This window comes from Apostichopus japonicus, chromosome 23 (genome assembly GCF_037975245.1).
Source record: "Apostichopus japonicus isolate 1M-3 chromosome 23, ASM3797524v1, whole genome shotgun sequence".
Classification (NCBI taxonomy): Eukaryota; Metazoa; Echinodermata; class Holothuroidea; order Aspidochirotida; family Stichopodidae; genus Apostichopus; species Apostichopus japonicus.
In genome coordinates, this window is record NC_092583.1 from 5,167,552 (window position 1) to 5,184,199 (window position 16,648).

At 34.9% G+C, this 16,648-nt stretch overlaps 1 protein-coding gene across 10 annotated transcripts in view; it reads right to left on the reverse strand.

Annotated features, from left to right (window-relative positions):
* Positions 1-16,648, reverse strand: part of LOC139965076 (uncharacterized) — a 122,803-nt gene that overhangs the window by 49,970 nt on the left and 56,185 nt on the right. For 9 of the 10 annotated variants that reach the window (XM_071967267.1, XM_071967271.1, XM_071967273.1 and 6 more), the window contains exons 7-10: positions 14,662-14,712; positions 10,912-10,983; positions 8,605-8,702; positions 2,228-4,123 (exon numbers count right to left, since the gene is read on the reverse strand). In XM_071967267.1, the coding sequence (XP_071823368.1) occupies positions 2,228-4,123; positions 8,605-8,702; positions 10,912-10,983; positions 14,662-14,712 (2,117 nt within the window). The remainder of the gene's footprint in view (positions 1-2,227; positions 4,124-8,604; positions 8,703-10,911; positions 10,984-14,661; positions 14,713-16,648) is intronic. The other variant, XM_071967270.1, reaches the window with a different exon arrangement.

The following is a 16,648-nucleotide window of genomic DNA, read 5'->3' on the forward strand; positions in this document are numbered from 1 at the left end:
TTAAGAGTGTTTTAAAATAGTTGTACACTAGTCAGGGACTAAGACATGAATATCTATTCCATTTGCACAATGTTGGCCAATGATACATCATATATACAGAGTATTGTCATGCACCAATACTCTAACATTCTGAAGATATACTGATACAGAGAATTGTTTTAAACAAATTCTCTAAAATATTAAATATATAGAATTTGTCATATTCGAAGGGGCTAATATACTAACTGCATAGCGTCTCTAAATATACTGTATAGTATTATCATATTCGAATAATCTGATATACTAAATATATAGTCTTGTCATTTATGAATACTCTACTATACTAAATATGGAATCTTGTCATATATAAATACTCTAATATACTAAATATATAGTCTTGTCATATACAAATACTCTAATATACTAGATATATAGTCTTGTCATGAATACTCTACTTTACTTAATATAGGCCAGTCATATATGAATACTCTAATGTACTAAATATAAGTCTTGTCATATATGAATACTCTAATATACTAAATATATAGTCTTGTCAAATATGAATACTCTAATATACTAATATATAGTCCTGTCATATACAAATACTCTAATATACTAATATATAGTCTTGTGATCTTGTCATATATGAACACTCTACTACACTAAGTATATAGTCTTGTCATATATGAGTACTCTGATATACTAAATATATAGTCTTGTCATATACAAATACTCTACTATACTAAATATATAGTCTTGTCACATATGAGTACTCTACTATACTAAATATATAGTATTGTCATATTTGAATACTCTTATATACTAAATATATAGTCTTGTCATATATGAATACTCTACTATACTAAATATATAGTCTTGTTATATACAAATACTCTACTATACTAAATATATAGTCTTGTCATATACAAATACTCTACTATACTAAATATATAGTCTTGTCACATATGAGTACTCTACTATACTAAATATATAGTATTGTCATATTTGAATACTCTAATATACTAAATATATAGTCTTGTCATATACAAATACTCTACTATACTAAATATATAGTCTTGTCACATATGAGTACTCTACTATACTAAATATATAGTATTGTCATATTTGAATACTCTTATATACTAAATATATAGTCTTGTCATATATGAATACTCTACTATACTAAATATATAGTCTTGTTATATACAAATACTCTACTATACTAAATATATAGTCTTGTCATATACAAATACTCTACTATACTAAATATATAGTCTTGTCACATATGAGTACTCTACTATACTAAATATATAGTATTGTCATATTTGAATACTCTAATATACTAAATATATAGTCTTGTCATATACAAATACTCTACTATACTAAATATATAGTCTTGTCACATATGAGTACTCTACTATACTAAATATATAGTCTTGTCATATTTGAATACTCTACTATACTAAATATATAGTCTTGTCATATATGAATAATCCAATATAGTCTTGTCATATACCAATACTCTTATATAACTATATATTTACAAAGCCTCGTCATATTTGATTTATCTAATACATTAAATATATATACATTCTTGTTCTGTTTATATTACCAATATCATACATAAGATTGAACAATATATCTAAAATATATTTAAATATTTATAAATTCAACATAATTTAGTTCATAGCTTGACCAGTGAAGCCATATTTCACATAATGATGAAGCAGCTCAAACTTTTGTCCTAAAATGTCTTATTCTGCTTTTTACATTTAATACTACAACAATAAAAAGTGCCAGTTGACAAAGGCTTTTAATCTTGAAGGAGTTATAAGCAACATGTCAACTAATGATAAGCTTAACGACAACATCCCTAAGATGGTGTCTTATACGGTGTGATTAGTTGCAACCTCATTTTGGGTAATACTTGCTTGGGTTAGTATAAAACTTGCTGGATATTGTCAACAAAATTTAAAAAGCAAGGCAAGACCATGTACTCATTTGCTCATTGTAAACAATACCACAGTGATGTCAAACAGACCAGCAAAGGTAGCATTGTATCTCAAAAGTGTACAGATGTAATTTTAAAAGTATTGGTTGGGGGTAGAGATGGAGGGAAAAAGAAAAAACAACCATTATACATATCCCAACCCACATTAATGCTATGTTTGCTGTTAGTTTCATACAGTGTAGTCATCAATTCGTGCTTTGAAGTAAACTCAACTCGATAAGGACAGATCTGTCTTACCTGGCTGGCTGACGATAGGACTTCCTCGGCTGATTTCAAGACTTCTTCTTGCTTCATGCAAAACTTCTTGGTCAAGTTTGCTATCTCGATGCTTTCCTTGTTCTTTCTTGGGGTGGACATTTGTGCAGCACTCAGTGAACCCTCTGGATTCTCCTCCTCCAATTCAGTTCCTTTATCACCTGTTGAATCGATGCTTGTGTTCTCTGTCGTGTCATTGCAGTCGGCTAATTCCTCTTCTGTCTGTGTTTTGGGTGTTCCACTTCTCTCCTCCTTCTTCTCACCGCAGTTTGACTCGTATTCCTCGGGTACTTGATCCTGCTTCACCAGCGAGAGCTGTCGTCTGTCTCCCATGTTGCCATGGGGAGCATCCTCTGAGCAGTCTTCTGGGCTGCCTTTACTGTCTCCCTCCCCAGGTTTATCTCCATCTGTTCTGCGGCCGGGAGGACTGCAAAGTTTCATCACAGAATGGTTCGGTGAGTTGATCAGATCATAATCCGAATCGAAAGATGATTTGAGGGCCACGGAATCGGCACTCCGTCTTCGGTCACCGTCGGTCGTACTCGACAACGATGAGATTGAAGTGCTCTTTGGGAATGTCCCTTCTGTCGTTCCAGACTCCACAGATGCTTGCCTGGATTTCGAGTGGCTTTCTTCTGAAGACCCTGACGTTGCTGAGAGGCCTTGATCATTCTGTTCTGGTGTTGCCTCAATTTCTGGACTGCCGTCGTAGACAAACCTCTGTTTTCTCGGTGAATCTTTAAACGACGGACTAGGGCTACCGGCGTCAGCCTCGTAAACTTCGACGACTAAGGGTAAAGAGTCGTATCGTATAAACCTATTAGATGCTGACCGTGATAATTTGACCGGTTTCTTTTCTTTCTTTTGATCCTCTGGGCGTGCCCTGAAGTCTCCAGCTGAGTGGGACCGCTTACTGAATGCTTTCCTCTTAGGAGATGAGCAAGAGTCATCTTTCACTTTCCTGTCATGTTTACTTTCCATATCCTTGCTCTTTTTACTTTTGGAGCCTTTCTTGTGAGGGCTTCCTTCTCTCGCTTTTGACGTCCCTGTATCTTGAATCTGTTTCATAAACTCTTCAAAGTTCATCGCACAATGCTCTTCTTGATCGATATCATCATCAAAGTCATCCTCGTCTGAACTACAGCTCAGTTCGACTGGCTCAATTTCGACAAGGTTCCCATTCCTGTCACTGGCCTCATACTTCTGTGTAAACATAGCTTTTCCCTTTGGGGCAACATCGGACATGTTTTTACGCGGCGAGCATACATTAGTTTCAAGACTGTTTGGTTGTTCTTCATGTATAATGTCTCTAAAGACTCCAGCTGCAAATGCTTCCATAGATTCAGACATCTCATCCAAGGCCCTGATTGGCTGTCTGAGAGGGGTATCTTGATTACCCTGTTCTTGCCGGTCCTCAGACGAAAAGGACATATGGATCCCAGAATCTGCTTCTCCAGGTGAAGTGGTTTCTCCATCTTCATCATTTCTTAAAAACTCTTCTACTCTTTCTTCCTGACGTCCTGTTCCTCCAGCCCGTCCCTCGTCTAAAGTTTCACCGTCTCTCTTGCCTTCCTCTGACTGCGGAAACCGAAACACTGACCCATCCGCCCCAGTTCTTTTGGAAACACTATCTGCATCTTGAGTCTCTGAACTCTCCGGAGAGGAGACTTCTTGAATAGGTGAGAGCATACAAACACCATCTCTGGCCTTATCGGGAGGTTGGAGGGTATTCTGGGAGGAGGAAGATGAGGTGGAGGAAGAACCACTATCTCTTTTGGTATTTGATTGTGAGGTTTTGTTTGCTTTAGGTTTAGTCTGTTGATTGTCAGGGGTGACAACCTTTGGGTGAAGCCTCGCATGACATCTCCTTGCATAGAGCTGTAAGAAAACAAGCACAATTGAAATGTGTTGTCATATAATATCTTAAAATAGAAATTACTACCTACATGTCAGAAAATAGTCTGCAGCCACTTGAGTGGTTTAGACTGGTTTGGCCTTCTGCCAAAAGACGTCAAACTGAATTGCCTTTCTTATTGTGCACCTTTACTTCTACAAGCTACTCTGTGGCAACTATATATGACTGAACATAAGTGTATAAGGAGCTATGTAATTGTTACTCAGAAATGGATGTAAAGCTCTCAAACAATATATGTATGCATTAAACACTGTTTATGACCTAACTTGTTCATGTATCTGAGAAAAAGTGGAAGATAATTTTTACAACCAAAAATAAAAAGGTAGTAATCAACATGTTAACAAAGTGTTGTTTACATAGTAAATCAATTGCTCATTTATGTAGTACAAAGTGCAACATTCTATTTTTAAATAAAACAAAACGAGCTTGTTGTTCTTGCAAACACCTCTAACACTAATCAAAAGATTCATATTTCAGTTAAAACACGACATGACAACAGCAAAACAACAAGCATTCCATCTATGGTAATTGAAAACTATAGAACTTAGCATAAGCACATCTACTACATAGCTATTGTTCACATTGTAACAACAATAGTTAACAACAAAGGGAACATTACATATAAATGTAGCAAAGTATTCTAATGGCCACAAATCGTGCTACTGAATAAAAAACAGCTACATACAACAGCCAGTAGTGTCTCGTCTGTTATTAAGCAAAGAATGATTGGTATAGTAGCATGCATGGGTTGGTTAATATTTGTCAGAGATAATAGACATGTCATATATTGTATTATGCAGTAACATTGCTTAGAATTATTCAACCAAAATTTGGACTGTCACTGAAGCCAAAATATTTTCACAGGTCGTCTTCTGATCTTATCTCTTTGGGATATTTAAGTGATGATCATATTTTTTTACATTTATACTACCTAGAATATTTAAGTCCATTTTACTTTTGTCATTACGAAAGAAGAAAGACATGGTACATTGAAAGTAGTTGCCATAGCTACAACAAAGAAAGGTGCTATTTCTTGCAGTTTATGCAAAGAGAGACTATTCTTTCTTGATGGTGGATAGGTTAAAGACAAACAGTAGGGGGTGGCTGGGTGTAGTTTGGAAGGAGGTGGGCGGGGGTTACTTGGGGGGCAGTGTGTGAGGGTGTGTGGAGAAAACATGTTTGCTGTTAAAGTATGCTCTAAACATATTGGAGATAATGTGTTGTTTGCACACTTCTCAGTATTTACTTTTTTAATAATTTGCAACAAAGGAACATTTCCTATAAGCTAGCAACTTTATTTGGTCAATACTGCCATGATATTCATTATTTTTACATTAGTTTTTTAATGACATATAGTGTAACAATCTTAATAAACATATTGACTACTGTAGCTAATAAAATTATAAGTTTAAATTTAAACTATCTTCCAAAGCTACAATAGATCCATCCAGCTTGAGAGCAATTTCAATGACAGCTAGTTGCCATTTTGTCCCTTGTTTTAGACAAATGCTGATATGATGGTTTAAAACAAACAATGATACGTTCTCGAACAAAGGTTTTAACAATACAGAATAACAATCTTTCCCAGAAGGTTTGACAAAAGATCTATTAGAAAGAAATGTGTTGCGACAGATTACTACATTTATTTATTGGGACTGAACTGCTGCATATGCATATGCATACCGATACATAACATTATGTAGTACACAGTGTCTCAATGCCAAGGGAACAATGCTATTGTTAAAATGCCTACATGAGGTGCAATCAGCCCCAGCCATCTATCAACAAAGTCTGTAGCTATTTTCTCTAGCAGACAAATGGAAGTTCAAAATGTAATATTTACCTAAATATCTGCCTCCAGAAGCTATCAATTCCTGTTTCTCTCTTCAACATTTATCGGAGTACGTGCTGGATAAGACGAGGTGCGATTCACAAACACAACACAACACTTTGACACAGAATATAGAGAGGTAAATGCAACATGACCACAACACACTTCACAGCATTACAAACAATACATCATGAAGTCTGGACATATTTCTACAAAGAAACATAATTCTCTTTCTAAAGTGTTGAGCATTGCAGAAAAGGTCTGAGCAGCCCTTCAAAGGTCACTACTAAACGGAATGGTTAATATGAAGAAATATCACTTGATAAAAGACTATGCAATTTCTTCTTTCAACAAGAGATTTGCAATAACTGGCAAAGCAGAGGAAACATAATGCAACACAGTAATCAATAATTCAGGAATTTTGAACTTTTTATGATTCAACTAAGAGGATACAAATTATAGGCCTTACTCAAAGTTGAAATTAAGACACAAATTTCAGGAGTATATGGAATATAAAATTTGCATATTTTGATCTTTCTTATTTTGACATTGAATGCAACAAGATGTAAACAAAACACTGAAATGTGTACTAAAGTTAACCAGGAGTCATTAATGCTGCTTACTTGAGAAAACTGAACATGTATGTGCTCTCTACAAAGAAGTGAAATGCATGTACAGTATACAGCCTATGTTGTGATTAACACAAGTTAAAGATATCTAGTGATCTTTGCCCTGAAGATATTTATTTTGTACACATTTTTAACACTCATTTTCCCCATAAAATCTACGTCAACAAGACAAGACAAAACAATACCATTGTCTTTGTGCTGACAGGGATGAAATTTGAAATGAAAATATCAGATGATGCAACAGAAGAAAAGGAAAGCTTAGGGACAGAAAGCCAGCTGTGGTAACCCCTAGTGTATTCTAGCAATGAGCAGAAGGAATATTAGAAAGCAAAATATCAAAAAGGGTTCAAGAAGCTTGGAAAAAAATTAAATTTGATACACATCTGTATAAATAAACGACAAAATGAGAATAGAGGAGTACACATATGCTTGACAATGTTCCTCTGATATCAGAAATAGGCATTATTTGTAGTGAGCTTTCAACTGATTCCAAACCTTCTGTAAATGGTAGTATGTGGATAAATCAACAGTCTTCAGCAACAACTGAATTTAGAATGAAAAAATAGATTCTCTGATGACATCTCAGTCTTGCACGACGCCTCATAATGAAGTGGATAGCGCTTTATTCATTTTCTTATATGTCTCTTTATGTTTGGTCCTTTTTTTCTCGTCACTGACCTAAATAATTAGCTTTGGCTTTACAGCAATCCTGGGGACAAACTTGGGAGGTTTTGATTGGTCGTCTGGAGCAACTTGCTTTGACAAGTTTAAATGTGTACTTAATGTGCTTTTCATTTCACCTAGTGCTGCAGAAAATTTATGGCAAAGTTTTGACATGCTCAACATTTGCCACTGGAATAACCCTGTAAAAGGCTTACTTAAAGCAAGATGCTTTGGAGAGGGGAAGTGATAAGAAGTTGTAATTTTACTATCACCTTCACAGAGTATGAATACAAATAAGATGTTTGAAGCTTAGATAATTAACACCATGATGCTATAGTGATTGGATGCTTTATACATCATACAGATAATTAAACCATTACAGGCAAGCAGGTCTATTGTTGATGAAGGTAGAAATAAAGATATTGGGAAATCTGATTTGCGCTATGAACATGATAAACGGACAGAGCTAATGCAGGTTATGTTTGTGACTATTAATGACATCCACAAACTGAGGTGATAAACAGTTTAAGTAGTTTTGGTGCTATTAATAGATCCTGTCAAGGAAAAAAAGTTGAAACTATTCCCAGAGCTTGACATGAATAACTTATAATCTGGGGTTTTATCCTACCTGGCTGGACTACAAATAAATTTATGCAGCAGCAGTTAGATGACACCAAAAATTGTACAAAGTACATGTAATATGAACAGAAGTGAGACGCTACTGCTTCCACGTAGATTATGCAGTTGGTTAGTTGCTATAACTACCAGGTTGAGCTATCAAACAGCCGTACATCTAATAAACATATCCATGTTGTATTATACAGAATGCAACTGACAATGCAGACACTCAAATCATTAGCTTAAACATGAAGAAACAAGTCAACCTTGAACGTTCTTAACTGAGATATTTAAGTTTCCTAGGTTAACGCTCCTGAATATCTGGGAATGAAATGAAAGTCAGAACTTCTAGGAAGGTATTTTGGGGAATGGGCGACAATATGGACGACCTGTGTGGTTATGTAATTACTTTTAATTAGATAGTAGTAATGAGTGAAAGAAGAATGTCATTTTCTGCACACAAGTCACTAATGATGTTTGATATAAATTTCAAAATGTAAACTCAATGAAAAGTGCCAACCATGCATACATTGAAAGTATTGGAAAACACAATAAATTACATGCATGGGTAATAAAGACTTGTTAAATCAATCTTACAGATCAATCTAAGATGCAGAAGTTGATAAAAGATGTGACAATGGACACAGGTTGACATATCTTTCTAATATATAGATATCATATAAAAAAATATGTTGAAGCTTACATCTGAGTCTGTGTCATCACCATCGTTGTCTTGCAGTCTCTCTCCTCCATCAGCACGGTCTTCTCCCAAAAGGTCAAAGTAGTCCTTTCCACTTCGATCTATCAAACATAACCAAGAAATGATAGGTAGCTTTGTTTCCTACTTATCAGATATATGCACAGATCATGGTTTTAAATGATTCCAATGTCTCTATAGAAAACATAAAAATATATATTGCAATCATTCAAACTAAATAACATCTGTAGAAGAATATCATGGATGAGGCAACAGTAGGGGGACATCTTTATGAATATAGTCACCAACGCCCTCTGCCTAACCCTCCCCCATCCCTTCTCCACTATCCCATGCTGGATAAAAGTTTAAACTTAGATCTTCCAGTTGCTCGATCGTAAAAGAATAATTTTACATCACTTCTGTCACAGGCAGACTCACGCACTGTGAGTTAATAGATGTCACAATGGCACTAATTTCCACGAACTGGCCAATACTTCAGTTTTGGAATATTGATATGTCTTTCCCAACAGCATATTCACATCTAACACTTTTTCTTTGATCTAATAAACTCATTAATTGTGGAACAAAATCATTCAGCTAAAGGAAAAGCTCTTTCTTGAACCCCGTAAGATATAATCTGTTTAACAGGAAACTGAAATATATATTTGTAAACTAAATTAAACAGGAAGAAAACACGACAATGAGGATAATAATTATTCGAAAGTGTTCATATATATTACTGCTAAGGACTGTTTCTTGTCAACAAGCATATTTGTACATCTGTCTCGTTTTGGAACAAAGTATATAGGCATAAGGCTGATTTTAGCTGTGTTGGAGAAGAGATGGTAACATCTCGAATGAGTCTTCACTGAGCACAGTGAGTGTTTGTCGAAGCAACTTTTTTCTGTTATATGTATATATATCCCGGTGGAGGCTGGAAATTTTTACACTGTCTTGGATTTTCCAACTCATTACAATTTCAAATATATATATATATATTTAAATATATATTAATTTGCCTTTGCCGTTTATTTCCATTTCACTTAACAGCGTCTGTTCAAAGTATCTCTTCCGAGATCCGGCTTTAGGAATCACAAATGATTTTCGGATTGGTTAGCATAATGATTGATCTCTAGAGTATAGGCAAACTTTGTCACCAAAACAGAACTAGCATTGTTTGATACAGGTGACAAATGCCTAACGTGGAATTATGACCTTCTTTACGGGTTTCAAACCTCTGAACATACAGTACAGTATCATTAGCACTCATAGCTTAGTTGGTTAGGGTGTCCGCATATAAAGCGAGAGGCCCAGGTTCGAATCCCGGTGAAGGCTGTAAATTTTTTCACTGATTTGGATTTTCCAACTTTCAACAATTTCAAATATATATATATATCAAATATGATTTGAACTCAGTGAAATTTTCATCTTATCCCCTTTATGTTTATTGAGTTGATAAGAAGTTCAGCCTTGATTCTTGTAAACAAAGTAAATGTGAGTGAGTAGGTTGACTAGCTATGAAACTATGGTAGACTTGTAGGATAACGTTTAATGAATTTTATTTTACTTTATTTTTTCAAAATTGGAAAGTTTCTTAAGATTCTATGCATCTGCTAGGACAGTGCAGCAAATTATACTGTTTTGTTTTGCTGTCTACACTGCACTACAAACACAACCAGCACTTTGAAACACTTGTATAAAGAATGCTTATAGTGTCTATATGATCATTAACTGTAATGGGGTCTATATCTGAACATAATTATAGAGATGCAGGTAGGCTACTGTTAGCAATGTGGATGAAGTGTACAGCAATCTTTAGCTAGGAGTGAGTCGACTAGTGAATCTACTGCTGATCTTACAGGTATAAAACTACAGCAGTGATCATATACTGATTAATGTATATTTATACACTTGTATAAAGAATGCTTATAGTGTCTATATGATCAATACTTGTAGATGGGATGTATCTCTGACCATAATTATAGAGATGCAGGTAGGCTACTGTTTAGCAATGTGGATGAAGTGTACAGCAATCTTTAGCTAGGAGTAACTCTACTAGTGAATCTACTGTTGATCTCCATAGTAACCACAGCAGTGATCATTTACTGGTGAGTCCACTGATCCAGCCGATGGAAATACATCAAAAAGATTCTACCAATTTACTTTTATGAGCAGTCTAAAATAAAGATAATTATGCACCCTTCCACTTTTAGTAACCATCCCCCAAATCAATCCCCATGCTGTAAATTAACACTGTACTCTCGTTGAAAACTCTACTGGTTTGAATTTTATCTCCATTCATGGTGGTCTTACCAACATCATCATCAGGAAATTGAACTCCAATAGACTCCGAGGGAGGTTTGTAGTTTTTCAGCCAATCAGGATCTGAAAAATAATTACAAATCACACCAATTAAAATACAGACGGGCAAAAGAAAGCACAGAGGTCAAACTGACAGTTAGATGACTCTGGATGCTTTTCACAAAACATTTTAATTATTAAATGAAAGAAGCTATTACATTTGCATAATAAACAAGACCACAAGTTGGATCTGAAATGGACACACTATGTTGACCAAAGACGCTCACAAGAAAAGCTTCAATTCCATTCATCCTTAAAGGAGCATATCTCCTTTAAGTATCACCCCAAAGTAAGTAATGCCTGCATGCCAGAAGGTGATCCTTACACTACTCCAAACATGTACCAAACACATTTTGCACGTAAATGTCTCAAATGTTACAAAATTGAGCAAACAGGATGAACATTTTTGTCAGCAAAATGGTTAATTATCAAACGATAAGCCACGCCTGTAAACATTCTCTCTATATATATGCATTGCATGCATAAATGTCACATCGGGTTCCCCGTACTGAGCAATGCCTATGTATTTCTGGATTACTGACCATTCCATATACTGTACAAGTGTGCAAACAATATATATATGTACCAGTACAGTGCATTATAGTCCTATACGCATATTGCACTGAAAATCTGTTTATTTAGCAACACCTACCAGGTATCCAATTAGAAATTAAACCCTTTAAAATGTAAAATGAAACTTAACTGTACAAAATTGACAACATAACCAAAGAAATCATGACTAAAACAATCATTAGTTGACGGAAAATCCAAGGTCAAAGTTGGCAATACCTGACTATGCTATAACCTGTTGTCAAGCACGAATCGGACTTGACAGAAAATACCCACATGGACACTGATTGGTCAATTTGAACAACATGTTAAACTAAAATTTTGAAAGCGAAATTTTCGGAACATACCATGGATTATAACGAAGGCCTAATGCCTCAGCAATATAGTGTAAGTCTAGTCTATTATTAATTGCCATGATTAATTCATTTCACGAATGTCTAATACACCAACTATAACGTTACTGGTTAGTATTAATACACTAATAGTATGTACAGGCTGCAACTAATATACAGGTATATGATTTGCCCACATTAGGCTAGCTAGCTCATTCATGTTTACAAAAGCTTCAATACACATAATGAATATTTGTATACGTCTATTGAGAGCTGATTTTCTTCATTATGGAAGTAATGATTGGTAGTTATGTGTAAAGGAGATTGCTAACACGCATGGCTCAGTAACATCTAGTAGTATAGAGGCCTAGTACATCAATGTACGTATAAAATGAGTGAAACATGCGGTTTGTTATTGTCTGACGCCCGTGAGAGAGATGATTTGATTGGTTGATTTTAAAATATGAATAAAAAAGGTTGTGGTGTGCATACATAATTGGTTGGGGCAACAAAATTGTCAATTTTTTGGAAAAGGTTAATTACAGGTTAATTTGGGTTTGCCAAGTTAAAATTCCATCACATTAATCTCTCTTTCATCAACCACTAGTTGCTGATATGTAAATGAATGTGATTGACAATGGAATGCTCGATCTTTCAGATAAATGCATTATGGACCTTTATTATCCAAACTTTGATACCAATATGTATGGATTGAGAGTGACTTAAATCAAGCATCAAACTGTTGGATCAAGTGTTATCTTACATTCCCTGGACACTGCAAACATTGCTTACTAATATCTATCATAGAGACATGAAATTTCAATCCCTGAATTGTGTTTTTCTTTACATGTTTTACTTTTGGAGTGTTAGCTCAGTGGTTAACGCTGGTGCCTTTCAATCATAAGGTCCCTAGTTCGAGTCACTCCAAGATTAATGTATGTCGTCCAGTTACAGAGTTGTTGACAATTGACAATTCATAATCATGGACGTTAAATATGAATGTAAGAGACTGACTTCGGTCAGCTTGCGGCTTTGATAAGCCAATGATGGCTTCTTCGCGAGTTCCTGCTTGCAGGAGGATCTATTATACATACAAATATATACACACATACATACAACCACAAATCCTCCTTTAAAGGGGTAGTATGACTGAAGAAATCTCACTTTCAAGACAGCTGTACATTATTAGTTAAAACTCTCTTCTCAATATTTTATGTTTCAAGTCTACAACAGATATGATACGTTACTTCAAATGGATTTTCCAGGGCTAGAACATGTAACAACTATCGAAAAAAAAAAACTTTTCCCTATTAGTGAGATATAAAGGCCCTTTTGTTATCACAAAAATAAATGAATCATGATAGGTGGTCTCATAATTTGGCATGGTAAGCTTTACTTTACTGTAATAAATTTGTTGTTATTTCTCCTTGAAAAGTGACTTTTGGAACACTTGATTATCTGTGAAGGTACTCTGAATGCAATGACTCATCAATATGCATATTTGTGGGGGGGGGGTTGGCAAAAATTATTTCTTCAGTCTGTGGAAAAATGATGAACATACTCAATTTAATTGCTTTTTAATTTCATCTTACATTTCTTTAAAACAAATAAATATTTCATATTTTTAATATTATAACATATGGGTCATGATGTGGTTTCAACTGATAATACAGAAAATTGACAGCAAGCAGTCAACTTTTGACACTGTATCATCCCTTTAAAAGTGACAAAATTCCTTGTTTTATACAAGACAATTGCTGTTATTACTGTTTTAATCATATGAGCCAATGTCCAATCAGAATTACAATGTCTTCAATTTTGGAGCAAATCTCCCCCACAAGCTTTTCTTTAGCGGTAAAATCTTCTGCAACCAGAGGAAATTGTCTGTAATGTTGGGAGTGATTAGACTTTATCAGACATAATCTTAGCGCTTGTTTGGACCAAGAAGGAATTCTTTGCTTGGCTGCCTCTAAAATGAACTCGTTCAGCTACGACAAATCTGGCGCAATTTCAGAGCCGATTCCCGTGGGATGCCCAGTACGTAACCGATTGCTGAGATGAAGTCTGTCTCGTTGGCATAACACAACCCACAATTACTCACAGAAGACTGACAAGCTGCAGACACCAGATATGAAGATTTCACACTGTAGTCTTTGTACATGCTCAATTCCTAATTAGAAATATTCCTAGCTCTCTCATACGTGTAAGGAGCATATTATACGTCGCAGACAAATTGCATCATACGTACATATATGATGCAAAGGGATCAAAACTAGGCTATGCGCAGACAGGGTAGCGCATGATTAAAATTTAGTAAAACAACCACTGCAACTGAATCATATGTAGGAAATATCTTTACAACATTAGTAGAAGGGTATCCATGACGACTTACAATTGAAATAGAATACTATATGGCAACGTTTTGTTTCAATTTCAACATGAAATATCTTATGAAGGAAAGAAACGTAAATAATGTTAAATTTAAACTAACTTCAGCATCAATCAGAATCCTTGGTTACTTGTTGTCAAACAAAATCTTCCATTCATAGGATATTCATAGAATATCATATTCAAAATCTTCCATTCATAAGCGCTGTGATATTTTGTAGAGCGCTCTATCAAATACATAGTAATAATAATAAATAATAGAGAATGAAGATTCCAACTTAATGTAACCCGAAAAAAAAGGAAAGATTTAATGAAAAGTCAATATTATAGAATTAAAATCACATCAAAATTAATAAAGGGAGACTAAGATATCAAAATATAAAGCATTCAGAGCATGCCAAGGAATACTTACTTTGCAGAAGCAGAGAGGAATAAACTTTAGCAGAGCCGGATTCATCAAGATCTGCAGTGCAACAAAGGAGTTTTGACATACAGTAGGATATAAACAGAGTAGTAATAAACACAAAGCAATTACAATGCAACAGCATAGCAGAGATGCACGGGATCAGAGACATTGTACAAAGTAGCACAGTATAAATGAAACAGTCAAGTTGGCAAAGTTTTGGACATAAAAGGATAATACGCTAGACAAACCTTTAGCAAAAGTGATATGTCTGTCAGTCCATGAAACAAATTCAGTGCTTTCTACAGTAGTTTATTCTGGGCTTTTAAATCATTCAGCTTCAAAATGCAAAATTTCTGGAAGGCTTTTTTAAGGCTAACTATGATGATGTCAGCTCCTAAATGCTGATATTAGTACATTATATTGTAAATTCAAATGACTCTTGAAACCAAAATATGTTATTTTAACTTCACATTAACAACAGAGGATCATCTGTCTTGGATGATATTCAAAACCATTTGTTATTGCAAAAGTTGTAATGTTTGTTATTTTGGAGACATCAAAATGTGTCTTTACTGACTTTGGTGAATCACCTGAGATAATCCCTGATTTAATGATCTGTGTGTTAATCTGTTATATGAAGTAGTCCCAGCAACTTTCTAAGATGTATCTCTACTGACTTTGGCGGTTCACCTGAGATAATCCCTGATTTATTGATCTGTGTGTTAATCTGTTAGATGAAGTATAGTCCCAGCAACTTTTAAGATGTGTCTCTACTGAATTTGCTGGTTCACCTGAGATAATCCCTGATTTATTGATATGTGTGTTAATCTGTTAGACGAAGTAGTCCCAGCAACTTTTAGTGATGAGCCTCAGATGTGTTGAGGGTTATTTCCCAAAATTAAGAAATGGTGTACAAATACAACTACACTCACAGTAGTGTTTGTTAACAGTCTAAAACATATCAGAACTAAATTTTCTCCCTGAAGTCATTGTCACATGATCGAAAACATTTAGCATGCGAGACAGAGACAGAGGGGGAAATCTGCAGCCCCATTTAGAAAAGAAAGAGTGGTCCAGACTCTTTCAGCACTTTTTACAACTTGCACATATTTCCAGTACTTTCTCCATCAAGAGCTAAGGTTTTGAAGAGACACATATGCAAGGAAGAAAAATAAATAAGGAGGAAAGTTCTATTTTCAGGCTCTTTCAATTATAACCGTGTCATGTTGTATATTACATTGATGACACTAGAAAAATATACTTGTTTCCAAAAACCAGTTCTTGTGATAACCTTGGTAACAGGACAATGGATTTTATGCAGAAAGTATGTAGCTATGGAGGGATATAAAATAAGGAACACTGTACAATTCCCTTGTAATATGAAATTGGGTGGGGTGGGGGGGGGGTAAGAACATAATTTTCAAATATGAATGCTTTCTGCATTTTAGATATGCCTAGCTGATTCAGTTATTATACACAACCTGCCAGAATGCACCAGTATGCTTACTTATATTGTAATAGCATTCACTGTGTTAAATTATATCACACTAAGGATGTCCAGACCACACCCCTCTATCTGCCTAAGAATGTTGTCAAGAGAGTTCTCCATTTGCTAGTGCAAGTCATTCCAGTTTTAATTAAATCTTAGTATTCAAGCTGTGACAGATGACTACACACATTTTACTTCTAAAAAGTTAATTATGATAGATTCATCAAGTAAAATAACTCATGATGCTAACTTGACATAGTACATTAGCCAGATCAGTCAGGTGCCATCTAGATGATACAGTGCAGTACTCACTATTATGTACGTTTGTTTGTAGCTTTGTATGTTGGTTTGTTTGTTTATTCTGAATTGTGTGTAAAAGTAAGTTGGCCTGACGTTTCGATCCTAGCAGGATCTTCTTCAGAGGCTAAATTTTCTGATATAAAATAAATATTCTGAATTGTCTCAACACAGATAGGATAACAAAATTAAAAGTCATGTCATGCT